Genomic DNA, 18,562 nt, shown 5'->3' with positions numbered 1-18,562 from the left:
GGCTTCTACCAGATCCAATTACACTCCCTTCCTGTGCCACAGGAGCATGCATCCTAGAGACTGTATCATCTTGGCTATTTGGCCAGTGGCTTCCAGTTGGATTTGACTGGTGGGATGTACCGGCTGAAAACGAGAAAAAAGAACGGAGACATCAGGCTAATTCTTCCCCTTTCTCTGTCACTCTCTCTCAAGAAATCCCATAAACTAAAACTCAACCTGATTGTCCTCCTCCTTGGCCCCAGATTTGTTTTTCTGGCTTCGACAACAGTATTTCCTTCTCAAACCTTTTGGGCCATTCAGGAAGTATCTTCCTACTGTTGCTACTTCTGTGCCTTGAATTCTTTGTAGGGTCTCCTACAGATTTGTAAGCTCTCCCCTTCTTTAAAGTCTCTTCAAGTCAGCTGTGAGCTGTTTCCTGCTAGAAATTTTAATATACATTCCAAATTTCTTATTTGGGGAAAAGGTACAGCATAGTGTAGTGATGACAAGAGTGAGGAGGATACTTTTCTATATGAATTAAAACCTAGATTTAGTGTTACCTTGTGATTTAATTACATTTTTTATCAAGAGATCCACTCTGGTTGCAAAGACAAAGGAAAGTACACAATGAAATGATATATTTGCTAACTTATTTGTTTGCTAACTTTTAGGTACAAACTTACCTAAGTTTATATTTGAGAAATATAAAAACATCTCTAATATTCATGATGGCAAGCTGTGAATTATCTGTTGACTTATGGCACCAGAATTACAAGTGTAAATTCACTAGGATAACAGAAAACTATTTACTGGACTCTGTCATTATAGACCTGTAATGTATTCCTTTTAACTGCAAAATACCTGAGCCATTATAGACTGCTACCAGTTGTACTGATGGCTTTCCTTCTCTTACTCAGCATTTCTTCCCTCCAGAAGCTACAGGTCCAAGTCACTGTCTCAGATCTCAATAAATAATAATTTATAATACCAGTATTATGCACGAAGCTCTGAATTAATTCAACATTTTTTTCCTTTTAGAAATTTCTGCTGGGCTATCATTAAGGCTCCAGGCACTGTCTTGGTGCTATATGGTTTGGCACCTCCCTTCAAAAGCTTGTAGCAAAGACAGACAACTAATTACAAGTAAAGTGGCACAAAAGTGTCATTCTCCTTTAGTAAAACATTCACAGAATGGACGTCATTGGAAGCAATTAATGATGTCACAGAAAGCACACAGGACTGAATCCAGGGTTTGGGTTTAAGACTTCCTCTTCCTTGGGCAAGTTACCTCAGCCATTCCATCTTCAGTTTTCTTATTTATAGGACCCAGTTGCTTGAAGTGACTGGAACTTAGATATTCAATATATGCAAGTATGTTAAGTTTCTTTTTTTCCTTGAAGGGGCAAGTTTTCTTCAGAAGTTTAAGAAAAAAATATTTACTGAATATCTATTATACACTGGACATTGATCATTTCCTTCTATACTCTGTCCTAAGGTGAATGAAAGAGTGTAGGGAAAAGCTGGACTATAAAGGGCATGGATGAGGCCATGATTCTGTCCCCAAGTTGACTTCTAGAAAGACTAAGTTTATGACTACTTGCACAGATACCAGAACATATGGCAGGAATTTGAATCCATCTGTGGTTTAGTTTATCTTTATGTTCATGTTCTGCTTGTCCTACATTCACTACCCTTCAATTCATCATTTCAGTTTTGACTCATTACACTCTGTGGATTTATAATTTATATAAGGCCCCTCAATTCAATTGTATAATAAAGTGAGGGTTTAAGTTTAATACAGCAGCATGTATCTTACTTGTGTGAAATTCTGCATTGGCAATAATTGTAACCTTCATTCAATCCATGGTTTTCTACTCTTCTATGATGTACATCTAAAAATAAATACACACATACACACACACACACACACACACACACTGAACTTGTGGTTAAACACAATGAACTGGCTATGCATTTCTGTCTTCACTGCCTCCCAAAGTGGCAGCATGAATTTAAGTCAATAACCCACAAGAGCAAAGAGACTCAGAAAAGAGAAAATAGTAGAAGAAAACATTGCACAAAGTTTTGGAAGATGGAAAGTAGATAGAGAAGTGGTACCTGACTGCAGAGAATGAAGGAAGTTTAAACTTCAAGACCTGCAAAGGGACACTACAGTAGCAAAGCATGCAAGTTTTCTTGGAAAATTCTCAGAATCTAGATGCAACAGGTCCTTCAGGTAGGGAAGGGTAGTAAGGAACATGACTAGATATAGAGATTGGTTGAGAATCCAGAAAGCAGTTGGACAAGGATCTACCAAAAGTTTAAAAGAAGCTTCCATCTTAAAAGAGACCAAAGCCAAAAGGGAAAATTAAAGGAACTTGGAAGAAACAGAGACAATTTAGGAAGAAAAACAAAAACTATAATATTATAATCTCCTCATGGAGCTAAAACAATATATTGCAATCATAAAAAAGCAAAATGCTATGAAAAATGAACAATCAGAAAGTAAATGTGGCAAAGATACAACTGAACATTGCCAATCTCTTCTTCCTTAGTAATAGATGACCCACATCGTTGAAGCCAGTGACATGCTCTGCTAAAAACTTCTTTTAGACTCCCTTACAGATAGGGTAACCAATGAGAAGTAAGTAGAACTATTTAGGTGGGCTTTCAAGAAAGTTCTCCTTTATGGCACTACCAGAACTTCCATAAGGGTCTTGAAGTTGATCTCCTTTAAGACCCGCACTAGTCACAAGCAGAGGATGCCTGACATCTTTTAGTCCCAGACAAGGCCAAATGTGGAGGCACTGGCCACATCATAAGCTTGTACCACAAAATGACCCACCAAAAAAGCAATTTTCCCCAAAAGTGTTTCAGTTTTACAAAGTACAAGTACAGATATGGTTGCTGTAACTAAACTGAATAATTGAGGCAGGGCGTGGTGGCTCACGCCTGTAATCCTAACACTTTGGGAGGCTGAGGCGGAAGGATCACCTGAGGTCAGGAGTTCGAGACCACCCTGGTCAACAAAGTGAAACTCTGTCTCTACTAAAAATACAAAAATTAGCTGGGCATGGGTGGCACATGCCTATAGTCCCAGCCACTTGGGAGGCTGAGGCAGGAGAATCACTTGAACTCTGGAGGTGGAGGTTGCAGTGAGCTGAAATTACACCACTGCACTCCAGCCTGGGTGACAGAGTAAGACTCTGTCTCAAAAAATGAAAATAAAAAAAAAAACCCACTAAACTAAAAAACAAAACATGAATTTTAAATAACTTGGTAATAAGGAACTAGAAACTCATCTGGAATTTATAAAGCCAAGTACATTAATTTCCTTACATAAAAAGCATTACTGTAAATTACAGTGTAGCCGTCAACCACATTCTTCTACCAGAACTAAGGCCATACTTCAAAAGTATCAGCTATTTGGCAAGTTATACCTTTCAAGACTTACAAGCATTTTCCAAGGCTAAAAATGTTTGCAAATTGGCTTAAAAACAGACAGTTTTATAAACTTTATCCTTCAAATAAAACACCTAAAAATGTATTTAATTTTCTTCATGGAAACTATAAAAGTTTTTCTTTTCTAAAATAGCTCATTAGGCTCATTTTTAGTAAGACATCAGAAAATGTTCTTCTTGGAAGATCTTAAAGTTGAATCCTCCAAACTAAATACAGCAGGACAGCTAAATTAGTAAGATGACCCAAAGACATACAGAAAAAATACAAAAAGTAATTTAAAGAAAGAAGAGTACATAAAGAACAATGAATAGCTGAGACAAAGCCATAAACATTACTGTATAGAGACAAAAAAGTCAATTTATTTGAAAAGAAGAAACTTAACACATGCAATCTATAAACCCAATTCTAATCTGAAAATTCACATAGATAGTAGCTAAAAGGAAGGGAATAGAGTCCCAGAACATATTACCATGTTTTCAACAGTGCAATAAACAGGAAATTTTTTTTCCTTCAATATAAAACATTTCAGGCAAGTCAACTAGCCTTAGGTTTTATTAGAAATCCACTGACAAGAAAGAATAGTGAAGAAGTGCAAACATGAGCACAAGGATCTCTGAGGAGAGGAGGGTGAAGTATCATTAAGAAAAAAAAATGGGCCGGGCGCGGTGACTCATGCCTGTAATCCCAGCACTTTGGGAGGCTGAGGCGGGTGGATCTCGAGGTCAAGAGATCAAGACCATCTGGCCAACATGGTGAAACCCTGTCTCTGCTAAAAATACAAAAATTAGCTGGGCATGGTAGCACGCACCTGTAGTCCCAGCTACTCAGGAGGCTGAGGCAGGAGAATTGCTTGAACCCGGAAGGTGGAGGTTGCAGTGAGCCTAGATGGTGCCATTGCACTCCAACCTGGCAACAGAGCAAGACTCCGTCTCAAAAAAAAAAAAGAAAAGAAAAGAAAAGAAAAAAATGTGGCCGGGCACAGTGGTTCGTGCCTGTAACACCAGCACTTTGGGAGGCCAAAGTGGGAAGACTACTTGAGACCAGCCTGGGCAACACGGTGAAACCCCATCTCTACAAAAACATAAAATTTTAAAAACGAAGTATTTTCACTAAACTATTGTGAACTAAAACCCTGGGGACATGAGAGATATTTTCCCCCATTTTGAAAGGAGAAATAATCTCAGAAGAAGATTAAAGTGACCTCCCCAAACAATCTTCAGTGGATCAAGTATTTCTAAAACAGAGCAGTGTGCATCAACTTTAGTATTTTATATAGCAGACCATAATGATTCTTCCGATTGGTTGTCTCAGAATATCATTTCCTTACATATTAAGGGTTTCTACCTCTAATATGTATCCAAGAAGGTAGGTAAGCTGACAGTAGGGAATGATTTTGTGAATACAAATAAATAGCATCTTTGAGAGAATGTTGATTTCTTGGATAGCTCTTCTGACCTCTTCCTTCTCGGAGTGCCTGCCCCTCTACACTAAAATTTTACCAAGCTTGATTTGACTCCCATCTCCACCAACACTCCAAATCTATACTATCAACAAGTGATTGATAGATTACTGTCTTGCCAAGTTCAATGGTCTTACTCCCATTTTCTTTTCCCTTGATCACTTCTAGTCCAGAACACTATTCGTAATCCTACTCTCTACTTATCTTTCATAAAACCAGTGCTTCCCTTAAGATCTCTAACACATTCCTAGCTTTCTACTAGCTTTTTGACCACCACTGCCCTTTTCTCTTCCTGTCCTCCTAACAGAAGATGTTTTCCAAAGTTCAATTATTAATCCTCTAATATGCAATATGGTCTTTCCCCTCTACTGACCCATTCTGTAAAACAGATTCTAACATCATCTGATGGGACATTTTTAAAAAATCAAAATTGATATCCAGTATTTGGTCTCAGGTCTTGTAATTCCTACTACTTTCAAATCAGTACCTTCCACACTAAGTAGACTTCTAGCTTCACTGTCCTGCCCAGAGGACAATTCAGTGAATCCTTGCTCATGCCCACACCACCCCTACCCAAATCCAATGCCTTCCACGTTACATCCCACGCATCAACTTTCTGATTCAGGTCAAGAAGGACCTTCTCCAGTAGTTTCCAAATGCTTTTCCCATTCTCAAGCTTCCTGTAGCCTTGCCATCCAACACGTCCGTACTTAATTCCTATCCTGCCCCATAGGTGTTTCCTCCCTAACAGGACAAGTACCCAGAAGGTACTTCACACCAAGTGAAACAGGAGAAAAACCCAGAGGGCAAAGAAGGAAATGTTTTGAGAGGGAAGTTATCACCATCTCTTTCTGATGCTTTTGATAGACCGACAAGTGCTCTGTTGGTCCCTTCCTCACCACACACACTGTCTCTAAGGCCCTGTTCCACCCCAACACAAGAAAGTTATTTAATAGTATCTACTTACACTTCAGTGTGAATTTACACTACATGCCATATTAAGTCCAATCACTTTTCTATGCTTTTTAACATTGTGAAACAAGGATGTGAGTAAGACAGAGGCAGATACATGGAATAGCCAATAGCACAACAGGATGTGTACATGCCAAACAACAGGCAGGGCTATGTAAGGGAGGGTGAGAAACAGAGAAAGATGAATGAAGGGGTTGAGAGCTTGATTTTTCTATTAGACAGATCTAATACTAGGCCTGCCGGCATCAGCTGCGTGGTGTTGGGGAAGAAACTTAGCTTCTCTGAACCTCTTTTTTCTCATCTGTTAAAAAATATATATATTAAATGATTTTTTAAAATAATAATATCTTTTAATTCAAGTAACAGCTAGAAACAATCATAAAAAACAAGTTAGGCTGGGAGCAGTGGCCCACGCCTGCAATCCCAACACCTTCGAAGGCCAAGGTGGGAGGATCGCTTAAGGCCAGGAGTTCAAGACCAACCTAGGTAACATAGCAAGACGCTGTCTCTACAAAACAAATTTAAAAACTAGCAAAGTGTGGTGGTACACCTATAGCCCCAGCTAGTCAGGAGGCTGAGACAGGAGGATCAGTTGAGCCCAGGAATTCAAGCCTGCAGTCAGCTATGATTGCACCACTATACTCCAGACCAGGTGACAGAGCGAGACCCTGTCTCAAAAACAAAAAAAAAAAAAAGAAAGAAAAGAGAAAATCAGTTCGTACAAAATCAGATCAGGAAATTCCCTTTTCCCTTCACTTCTGAACAAAACCCTTTTGAAAGCCTCCACCCTCAGTTTTGTGTGCCATTTCAGAATAATTCTCTTAAAAAACTGGTATAAAGTGCAACCCCTTTCAAAGCATGAGATGGGCCTCTGATGTTTAAGTTGGAGCAGATGATAGAAACTTTCCTGTTCTCAATAAAGTTTCTATTTTTTTTTTTAAACAGGGTAAAGCTATTTTCTGCTTCTCTGTCTCCGATTATGACTACAAACCATGCTCAAACTGCAGGACACAACTCAATCAGCAAGTTGTGAAATCTTTTTCGTCAATAATACCCCAAAGTTTCATAATGATGTATTATCCCCCGGCACAGGGTATTCAGCTAAAAAGGCTCATCTTCAAATTTGCTTGGATTTTTTTTATGATACTTGCTTACTTTCAGGCATCTTTAGAATTGGTTAAATAAAGTAAATTTGGCATGGTCTAAACTTGCTTTTTTCCAAAAAAAACATGTTCAAAACTTGCTCAATCTAGAATAGAACTTGAAAAAGCAGGGGAAAACCCAACTAATACAACAAAACCGACTTCTCTTGTTGAATGAAGCATAACCAAGAAGTCAATCATGTCACAGGGCTGAAAAGATTTCAACTATAAAGAATTAAAAGGTATTTGTTCATTCATCCACTTACTTTTCTCAGGAATATTTATTGAGTGCCTAGTAAATACTTGGCACTATTCACGACTTGAAAACAAAATAAGTCCTTATAGAACATAAGGCACTTATATTCTAGTGGAGATAGCAAAACAAACAAAAACAAACACACACACACACATATATATAATGCAGAGGCAGGTGATAATAAGTGCAATGAAATCTGAGTATGGAGTGACAAGGGAGGATAATGGCAGTGGGAAGGAAGAGGAAGTATCATTTAAGCTAAGACCTGAATAAATGAAGAAAATGTATTCATGCAGAAGGAACAGCAAGACAAAGACCTTAAGATAAAACCCAGGCCAGGTGTGGTGGCTCACGCCTGTAATCCCAGTACTTTGGGAGGCTGAGGCACGCGTTAGTTATCACCTGAGGTCGAGAGTTAGGACCACCCTGACCAACATGAAAAAACCCTGTCTCTACTAAAAATACAAAAAGTTAGCCAGGCGTGGTAGCACATGCCTGTAATCCCAGCTAGTCGGGAGGCTGAGGCAGGAGAATCGCTTGAACCCAGGAGGTGGAGGTTGCGGTGAGCCGAGATCACGCCATTGCACTCCACCTTGGGTAACAGGAGCGAAATTCCGTCTCAAAAAAATTTTCTTTTAAAAAAAGGTAAAACCCTTCTCTGTACATCTGAATAACAGCTGGAAACCAGTATGAGCACAGTAAGCAAGTGGAAGAGTAGGGGTGGAGATGAGATAGGCAAGCAGGGAACAGATCATGTGGGGCCCTAGAGACTGCCTTAAAAATTCAGACTGTATTCTTAATGTAATGGAAAGCCATTGTCAGGGGAGGAGGGTGCAGAATTGGATGTATAATCTCTAACTTTTTTTTTTTTTTTTTTAGACAGAGTCTTGCTCTGTCGCCCAGGCTGGAGTGCAGTGGCACAATATGGGCTCAGTGCAAGCTCTGCCACCCGGGTTCACGCCATTCTCCTGCCTCAGCCTCCTGAGCAGCTGGGATCACAGGCGCCCACCACCACGCTTGTCTAATTTTTTGTATTTTTAGTAGAGACGGGGTTTCACCGTGTTAGCCAGGATGGTCTTGATCTCCTGACCTCGTGATCCGCCCGCCTGGGCCGCCCAAAGTGCTGGGATTACAGGCGTGAGCCGCTGCACCCGGCCTTTGACTTACATTTTTAAAGAGGAATCTGGCTGCTATTTGGGAGCAAGGAGTCCAGGCTACTGCAAGAGCATAGGTGAAAGGTGATGGCAGATGTGGCAAGAAGTAGTCAGATCCTGGATATATATGAAAAGACAGCCAGTTGGATTTCTTCACAGATTAGATGTGTGGTGTAATGTTAAAAAAGAACAAGAGTCAATAATGACTTCAAATTTGGGAGCCTGAGCAACTGGCTGAACAATGATGCCATTTGCTAAGACAGAAACATTGGGGAGATGAGGAGAAGACTAGAAAGGGGTCTGGAAGGAGTAGTACTAAGAGTTTTGCTTAGAACCCAGTGAGCGTGACATGCTTATCAGACCTACAGTGGGAAATCTTGAGTAGTTACTAAAATTTAGGGACAAGGTCAGGGTCAGGAATGTAAATATGGAAGCAATCAGCGTGGAGAAGACATATGAACTTGATAACACCTGCTAGGAAGACATTGTAGACAAAGAAAAGAAGACATGGAAGATGAACCTTTGGATGTTCTCACATTCACTGATGACAACAATTAGGAGGACTGAGCACAAAAAAATTAGAAATACCAAGTGAAATAGAAGAAAAACCTAGAGGGCAATGAAGGGTTTGAGAAGGAAGCTATCACCAACTCTATCTGATGCTTTTGATAGACTGACAATATTTTCTTCGTAACACAGGGTAAATTCCAAATGCGTTTGATACTGGTGCAGAGGCAATATGTTTGCTTATTGTCCCCTTCTTCATGTAGAATGAAAAACATTAAACTCTCATGAGAAAAACTAATTCCATAATGAACTTCCTTCCTTCCTGTATTTATTTATTTACTTATTTATTTTTGAGATAGGGTCTCACTCCGTCATACAAGCTAGAGTGCAGTGGCGCAATCATAGCTCACTGCAGCCTCAAACTCCCGGGCCAAGTCACAATGAAAGTTTATAATGAGGCTGGCAATGACCTCCCTTCCTTTGAATGTTATGAAATGGTGGTATAACAAAATAACTCAGATATTTCTTTCCCTGTTCACACATCTAGATCAAATTTCAATCCAGTCAAGGCGGCAAAAAAATTTCATCAGGGTCCCAGCTTTGGTACTAACAAGTCTAAAACACTAACTAAAAAGCATCCTAATCAAAAACATGACATGTATTTTGAAGCACTATACAATAACTATCTGTATAATTTTTGGTATGCATGAACCACAGAAATGTAGGTCACAGGAGAGAAGGTAATACTTTTATAAATTATAGAAGAAACTACTTAGATATCTATTTCCTATTCCAGCTCAAAGTATAACTCAATGTTATATTAAAATGTTTCCCTTTTTTAATACTTTAAATGATTTATTGAACATTAACAATCACTAAAATACAGTCAAACATATAAACCTAAAGTCGGCAATTGCTCAACAGTGTCCATCTGGCTGGGCATGGTGGCTCACACCTGTAATCCCAAGAGGTTGGGAGGCCAAGGTGGGAGGATTGCTTGAAGCCAGGAGTTCAAGGCCAGCTTAGGAAACAAAGTGAGACCTTGTCCCTACGACAGAATTTTTAAATTATCTGGGTGTGGTGGTGTGTGCCTATAATCCCAGCTGTTCCAGAGGCTGAGGTGGGATGATCGCTTGAGTACAGGAGTTCAAGGCTGCAGTGAGCTATGATCATACCACTGCACTCCAGCCTGGGCAACAGAGCAAGACCCTATCTCTAAAAAAGAAAAAAATATCTATTAGCAATTCTGTAACTTACATATATTTGATGATCATGTACTAATATGGCACCAACATCACAAGAAAGAACTTGCTTGTGCTGGTGAGCGGAAGTTGTATAGGATGTCATGTATAAAAAAATAGCTAATCTTACAGCTTTAGGTGGAACAAGAACAGAGAACCCATTCTTTTCTGATTCTAAATTCCTGAACAATGATGAACTACCTGGCCAGCGCCCCTCCCAGGCAGCAGAGTATATAATGACTAAGAGGGCAGGCTGTGGGCATTCGAATCCTCAATCAGCATTTACTACTTCTAGTGTTTCCTTGAGTAAATTATTTTACCTCTCACCTCTCTTTTCCCTCAGTGGAAAAGAGCATCCTCAGGTAAGAATAGTCCTTCATTACAAGGTATGTGGGTATAATGCACTTGCCACATGTCATGCATGTGGTAGAAACTCAAGAATACTAGCTGCTTTAATTGTCATTTATTCAGCTTCTTTTGTAAAACACACACACACACACACACACACACACATACTTCACTAGCAGGTAACTTGCTATTCAAGTCAGCTCATCTAGTGTAGGGCACTGCTATATTCATAGAAAGATCTTCAAAACACTGAGTCAAAAGTCTCACTGTGACCAGTTATTATCAGTTCTGCCCTCTGAGTCCATACAAAAATTTCCTAATCTCTCCTACATGACAATCCCCATTATGCTTGAAGACAGACAGAAGGTCTAGTGCTGTATACCAACATAAAAATGCACTCAAGCACCAAACTGAGCATTCTGTACCCAGGAATGAGAACCAATCTTTGAGCATACTACTGGGGTATTTTAAAATCTTTGGAAACGCTGTTCATGGGACTGTGCTGTAATTCATCAGAGTAGAACTTGCTATTGTCCATCTCTTTAAGCAAAGTCACAGGTTGAATGTGTTAAACCTCTGTTTCAAAGTTGTGCATATATGACAGCTATTAGCCTTATTAAGAACTTTGACTACATCAAACATATTTTCAAAGAAATACAACCTGCAGTTGTATTCAAAGAAATACAACCAATCATTATTTAATACCTTCTGAAACTAAAAAGTACAGGCATGCATAATTTATCATTTCCTCCAGCTCTAACACATTTTTCTCCTAACAGGCTTAAGGAGATCTGGAAACATCAATTAAATAGGCGAACCTTTTGATTGGATACAAAACGTTCATTCATTCAAGTATTTGGAAACATTCTGTCAGGAACTCTGGGGCACAGGAACAACATAAACAACTCAGTCTGCAGATGCTAACTAGAAGAACGAGTTCACCTGCAAGGTGTATTTCTTCCACACTAAAAGAATTGGGCAAATATGTTGATGTTGCTTTGCTTTTCTTAACTAGCATTCACAAAGCTAGTATGTTTCTGTAATTCAAATGCTGGTATGTTGAGAAGCAATCTTAACAGGAAGGGGGAAGGTGAATGGGGTGTTTAGTCTCAACAGCAGTCCCTCACTACCCAAAGCACTCTTGGCACCCAGAGAGAAAGAGAGTTAGAGCAATGCACCAAAAGACAAGAACCAACGCAGATTGAATAAATCGGCATACTCTCTGTGGTCCAATCCAGGACACCATTCCTCTTTTCTCTAAGCCTAGGAGAAGCTTTAAGGATTTATGCTTTACAAATGGCTTAAGAAACACCAGGGTTTCAAGGCTTCTTCACAAGGGCCAACTGTGACTTTGTTGAGCCTTTTGTGGCTTAAGAGGAAACAGAACCCTCCTTTTCTCAGCTTCATCTTTCCTCATTGGAGGAAACCCAATGGGTCATTTGTTACATAAATGTTTAATATCGCTGATAATCTGATAAAAAAGATAGGACAATGTGTCTTTCATCTGTTCATTTAGAGGGAAAATACAAATAACAATTTCTAATTTGGGCCAGAATATGGAGAAAATGGTGCCCTCAACCCCTGCTCATTCTGCAAACTGCCACAAAAGTTGCAGAGGGTATCTTGATCATGTGTGTCAAGAACCATAAATCAATCATTCGCTCTTTTTCACCCAGTGGGTCCACTTCTCTAACTGGTTCAAGAATATTTATTTATTTATTAGAGACAGGGTCTTACTCTGTCACCCAGGCTAGAGTGCAGAGGCACATTCACGGCTCACCACAACCTCGACTGCCCAGACTCAGGCTACCCTCCCACCTCAGCCTCCCAAGCAGCCAAGACTGCAGGTGTGTGCCACCTTTTTTTTTTTTTTTTTTTGGTAGAAATGGGGTCTTGCTATGTTGACCAGGCTGGTCTTAAACTCCTGGCCTCAAGCCATCCTCCCTCCTCAGCCTCCCAAAGTGCTGGGATTACAGGCATGAGCCACCATGTCTGGCTGACACCCTGTTTTATTAAAGCTACAAGTTCTTTGCATTTTTCCTCACTTTATGAAATAAGTCCATTTCTATCTTTCAATGCATCAGTACATTGCAAGAATCCAGAATGACTGACACTGCACTGGAAGCCTCCCAGTTCATCAGGAAATACTTTGACATATCTGTTTACACTTCCTGGAGTCAGGATATTCTAACGGCATTCCTGCCCTGGTTCCTATTTGTGTAAATCAGTTCCTTCCCAAGAGGATTTCATGAGCTCCCTCATCTCTTGCCACCCCTCTCTTTTCTAGGATACTTTATTTCCCATATAAAGATACTGTGTTCAAGAAATTATAAAACACTGCATAAAGAAAAAAATGGGGCCAGGTGTGGTGGCTCATGCCCTGTAATCCCAGCACTTCGGGAGACTAAGGCTGGCAGATCACTTGAGGCCAGGAGTTTGAGACCAGCCTAGGCAATACAGTGAAACCCTGTCTCTACCAAAAAAAAAAAAAATACAAAAATTAGCCAGGCATGGTGCTGCACACCTGTAGTCCCAGCTACTCGGGAGGCTGAGGCAGGAGAATCACTTGAACCCAGGAGGCAAAGGGTGCAGTGAGCCAAGATCACACCACTGTACTCCAGCCTGGGCAATAGAGTGAGCTCCTGTCTCAGAAAACAAAAGTAAAAGAAAAAAGTGAGAGGAAAAAAGAAACAAATAGGTATTAAGGCATTCCTTGGCCATTCAAATCTACCTTGAGAAATCCATAGTAGTAGAAATCAAAGAGTGGACGCTTACCAAAGGAATGGAGATTCATGTGCTGTCTGGAAGAAACTCTGTTGAGTGATAAAAAGGCGTTCTGTATCTTGACTGGGTTCTGGTGACTTGGGCATATAGGTCTGACAAAACTCCTACAATGGTATACTTAAAATCAGTGCATTTCACTGTAGGTAAAACGTTACCTCAGTAAGGTACTTCAGTAAGAATAAATTACTCTGAGCAACGTCTGGAAGCTATGCTGTAAGCAACTTCAAGATTTCACACACGACAAGTTAAAAAAGGCCAAAATGCTCCAGCCTAGTGCACAGATGGGTTAGCCCCACTGCAGCCTCGGCTCAAATGCTGCCTTCTCTGTGCGCCTGCCCTGACTCACCAGGTGGACCCGGGCTGCCAATGCCATCACAGTGCACCGGATGAACTTCATTATCTGACGGCACTGCTGGGTTTGTCTGTGCATCTGCTTCTCATGGGGGCTGCCTCTCTTTGAAGGTCCAGGTAAGGGCTAAGAATTTGGTGACTGAATCTATAATCCCGGCAAGTGCCTGGCACACAGTAGGCACACAGTAGGTATTTTTGCGATGATAAATGTAAGTCCCTGTGAGGGAAATCATCAAGTGGAGGGCAGTAGAGTTAAGGTGACTCAGGAAGAGGGCTGAGGTAGAAGAGGAAATGCTGAGTAAATAGACGAGTACATACTGGCATGCAGATGAAGACACATCCTGTAGCCGGTCCCAACCAAACAACTACAACCAATAAAGCTTAAGACACTGAGGCAAGTTTCCACTGGAAAAAGAAATGAGTTCTGGTCCTTAAAATCCTATTTTGTAGTGTTGTTAGGTTATAACTTTATTCATGCTTTTATTCAACAAGCATTTAGCAGGCACCGTGCCAAACACTCAAGCAATGAATAAGATACGATTCCTGCCCTCAGTCAGCTCATAGACTAATATAGAAAAACGAATAGAACCACAAAATGCAAAAAGATATTTATGTAAGACAGGAGAGAAAGGAATGCGTGCAGCTGGAGGTTTGGCGATTTCAGGAAGGCTTCACATAAAGGTTGATTTTAGCCCAAGTATGGAAGAATGAAGAGGTGTTCACCAGGTTACAAGGAATAAGAAGTATTCCATCCATACAAAAACATGGAGGTGACAAAACTGCATTCTGTGCAAGAAGAAACAAGCAACGGATTAGGGAGCGTCTGTTGCTCTACCATCAATATCCATTTAACTGGCACAACCACCAGGGGAGATTAACAGGAAAAACCTGAGACCTACAGGATTTAAATATCAGAGCCCGGGCCAGGCCCAGTGGCTCACGCTTGTAATCACTATGGTAAATACTTGTTAAAAATTGTAGTGTTACAAAGCAATTCTTACACTAGCTGCTGCAGCTAAAATCACTGGAAGACTCAGAGTACAAGTCCTTCACATGCAACCCTTTAAAATGATTTTAGCTGCAGCAGCTAGGGTAAGAATTGCTTTGTAACACTACAATTTTTAACAAATATTTACCATAGTGTCTTAATATCTGTTGATTGAAATTATATATAATTACTAAAAATGCTTCCATTAGCACCAAAGTCAAAAAAAGTTAAAAGGTGGTGAACAGCACATTCCCGAAGGATAAAACTTGGGGCATGTGGAGAAACAGACCAATTAGAAGTGAGGAAGGACTCATATTCTAGTGCCAGACTTGGCAATGAGCTCAGGTTGACATCCCTTACAGGGTGACAACAATACTGAAAAAATCCAATCCAGAGATAACAGGAAGGGCAGGTGAGCAGAAAAGTGGTGAATTAAGTTAGCCTGTTCTGCTCCAGCCACAAAAATTACTATTGTATTTGAACCTCAACCTAGATAGCAACATTAACTTACAGACTAGAAAACCATGACCAGCCAATGCAAAGTGCTACATACCCCAGTTTCAGTCTCATTAGTATTTTGTCTGTTTACCACATGGCTTTCAGATGACCCAAAACAGAGAGACAATGGCAACTATTAGGCATAGAAAATTAAAAGGTACTGCAGAAGAGGCCTAAAATTAGAGTCCAGGCTGTATTTTCTACCACTACATCAGCCACTATGTAGCCTTGCTAGAATCAAGCTTCCCCTCTGCCTTTGCCTTCAAACCATTACTTGGTTTTAAACTAGTGTTTAATCATAAACCAGCCCTTATTAATGTTTCAAACAGCCTTTCCAACCACGTAATAATCCAATATCATCATGTTGAGCTATCTTAAAGGGTAGCTTTCCTACATTTGTTTTGAATTGCAAAATTAGCATGAGTAGACAAACCAGTTTTTATGTATACTCAAGTATTATAAGCACAATTTGAAATAAATAAAAACAAGATTCATAAAATGATAATAATTGGCAGAATAACCACCAGCTCTTACCTCACTCTTTCTCCTCTACTCTAAAAAATAAACTTTGGTTATGAGAATAAGACATTAGCTACTAAAAATCACAGATAGAAAATGGAAATGGCAAGGAGATGCTGACATGGAGTCCAGTCACCATTCAAAACTTTACAAGGTTATTGGAGTTGACTTTGGGGTACTCATAGCTGCAGTTGAAAATAAAAGTAGCAGATTATATATAATACATATAGAATATATAATACATATGTATATATGTACATACATATACAATATATACATTTAAAAACCCTCCTATATTTCAGTAATGTGTAAAGGAATAGGGCAAAATGTAGCAAGAATATCAGCAAGCCAGAGAAATAATACTTTACAAATACACATTTGAATCAACCTTTTATCTTCAAATTAGGGGTTCTTAAAGAGGTTGCGGCAAAGACAGAGTCATTCATCCTGCTTCTTTTGGCAAGAACAATATTTTAAAATATGTGCTTTGGTGGCAAAGGCAAAGCTGACAAGAGAGATAAACGTGGACACTGGAGAAACAAAATAGCCCTAACAGTAAGCACACTGTGGTCATTTCAAATGCCCAGAGTATACTAAAAGTATCTGAACATGTAAATTACTCACATACACACAATGAAGACAAACATACTGCCTTGCTCCAAGTGGGATGACAAATAATAATAATTTTAATTTCATTAACTATATTAAAAGGATATGACAGTACCTTTAGGAAGATCCAGCTCTCTGCTAACGATGAACAAAATACATTATAGAGGTGCCAAATCATTGCTGATAAACACCTTTACATAGACTGCGACGAGAGTGAATATAGACCACATGTACTATGCGCAATGATATCTTTTATCACAATACACTTTTCCCCTGTTCATTACATACAAATTTCTTGGAGAAAACCTACATAATTATGAGCAAGCAGGGACAAAAAAGGAATTCATCGTTTTCCAAAATGTGCATACTAAAAAAAGGGAAGCGAGTGAAATCATTCGTATTCACGTTTCCTGAAGCAAATACAAAGCACGCAGATGCAAACTCCACACAAAAGCCATGTATGGCCAAAACGTGTCCCCATGTCTCCCCTTCTCCCTCCCTCAATCCCCAACACTCAAACACAAAATGGCAAGTTTGTTTTCTAAAATTATGCAGAACACACACTGCTAATGGAAAATTACAGTTGGAAGTCTTGGCTTTTCAAAGTTTATGAATGAGGGAAGTTATTTCTCTTAACTATATTGCTGGAATTTTCCCACTCTCATTTCAATTCAAAATACAGTGTTTATTCTTCTCTCAACTTCCCATGCCCCTCCCTTCACATCTTTCTAAGTCACCTTCAGACCAAAGTTTCAATCTAAAAAGACACTAAAAGCTCATTCCTTAGACCTCCCTACTGTCCCGTGGGTAATGCTACTCACATTTCACATTCCTTTATTTAGCATAAGAAATGTAACGTTTAAAGTTTATTCTTTCTTTCCACACACATACGTGTATTTCTTTAAGGAAAAATTAATTATTTTCAATTACTGTTCGCTTTAGAATTCTTAAACATGTTGTTTTTTTCCGTGGAATAATCTTTAAGCCTACTTCAAAGTTTTAAATACGTTAACTAAACCAGCACGTGGCATCAATAACTCCTAAATGACTGCAGGGCTGGTGCACGCCGCAATTTTCAGCAGTTGTTCCTGATTCACATCTGCTTAGAAGGCTTGTGCCTCGTTTTAAAAGCGTCCACTAGAATAACGGCTAGAAGTCCTGATGTTAACCTTCTACAGATAAATGTAGCCCCAAGGCGTTAATGAAGAGACCCGCTCTTTTTCGGGGGAAAGAAGGGAATGGAAGATTTTGTCTGTAAGACACAGCTGGGAGGGTAACAACTCTTCAGTGAGTGACCCTAGAATCTCAGTCTCATCAAAGCTGAAAATGAAAAAGCACATGTCCCGGCCCCTACTCCCTGGGCTTGGATGCGGCCCCAGAGAAATCACCCTTCCAGGTGGGCCTTCGTGTGTTACCTCCTACACCTGCTCTCGCACCCACCCTTCCTTTCCGCTCCCCCCTCCACACTGAATACACTGGCTTCTCAGGTATAAGGTGAGCATCCCCACTTCTAGGCACCCCGAGGGAATGCACCCAAGAGCCCCAGCCCAGCTCTGCACCGCGCGCTCTGGGCTGTGCCCCACAGAGACGCCCCGAGCGAGCCAGGGCCCACCGCGCTGCTCCTCCCAGACGCGCGGTGCAGACACCCGGCGGGCGAGCGCCCACCTCTGCCCTAGGAAGCCAGTGACACCGTCGGGGGCCAGGGGTTAGGGCAGCGCTAATTTAAGCTGGACATTAAGATGCAGGAGCGGCAGAACCCGCAGAGTCCCCAAAAGTGGACAAGCAAACCAGCTTCTTCGCGCCGGCTGGATCGCCGAAGGAGGCTAAAGCGCAGAGTGACCCGGGCTGCAGTCACCTCGCGACGACCGCCCCGAGGCAGTCAACAACCTGCGGAAGGGAGAGCAGTGAAAGGCACTCACCTCCACCCATCTCTGAGCCTCGGCGAACGCCACGGAGCAGTTGGCCTCTGCCTCCTCCAGCCCTTCCATGGCTAGGACAAGGGAGGGAGAGAGAGACTCAGTGGATGCGTGGAGAGACGGGGGTGTCCCCACGCGTCTGGGCCCCACGGACAGGGAGGGCACGCGGGCCGCAGCCTACTCCGGCTTCCGCTCCGGCAGCGAAGGCGCCCGGGTTCTAGTTCCCTTTGTTGCGCTCTGCAATTCGTTAAGGTCTCCAACCTACAAGAACGTGAAGACCTGGCTTTCCTCTAAACTCCTGAAAGCGACCCAAGGTCCGCGGGGACCCGGGCAGCCAGGCAGGACGCGGGAGGCGAAGCGGGCGCCCGGAGGCAGCG

At 41.0% G+C, this 18,562-nt stretch overlaps 2 protein-coding genes across 2 annotated transcripts in view; one reads left to right on the top strand and one right to left on the bottom strand.

The window, feature by feature from the left end:
* LOC105512432 (LIM domain only protein 7) overlaps window positions 1–18,562 on the bottom strand; it is a 194,271-nt gene extending 175,709 nt beyond the window's left edge. Inside the window, exon 1 of the mRNA XM_011942886.1 lies at window positions 18,189–18,562. Coding sequence (XP_011798276.1) covers window positions 18,189–18,257 — 69 coding nt within the window. The 5' untranslated portion in view covers window positions 18,258–18,562. The remainder of the gene's footprint in view (window positions 1–18,188) is intronic.
* LOC105512431 overlaps window positions 18,256–18,562 on the top strand; it is a 15,272-nt gene continuing 14,965 nt past the window's right edge. Inside the window, exon 1 of the mRNA XM_011942885.1 lies at window positions 18,256–18,456. Coding sequence (XP_011798275.1) covers window positions 18,256–18,456 — 201 coding nt within the window. The remainder of the gene's footprint in view (window positions 18,457–18,562) is intronic.

The sequence above is a fragment of the Colobus angolensis genome, unplaced genomic scaffold, assembly GCF_000951035.1.
Source record: "Colobus angolensis palliatus isolate OR3802 unplaced genomic scaffold, Cang.pa_1.0 Scaffold211, whole genome shotgun sequence".
NCBI lineage: Eukaryota > Metazoa > Chordata > Mammalia > Primates > Cercopithecidae > Colobus > Colobus angolensis.
Note: the sequence above shows the minus strand (reverse complement) of the source record. Positions and strands in the feature narration are given on the sequence as shown.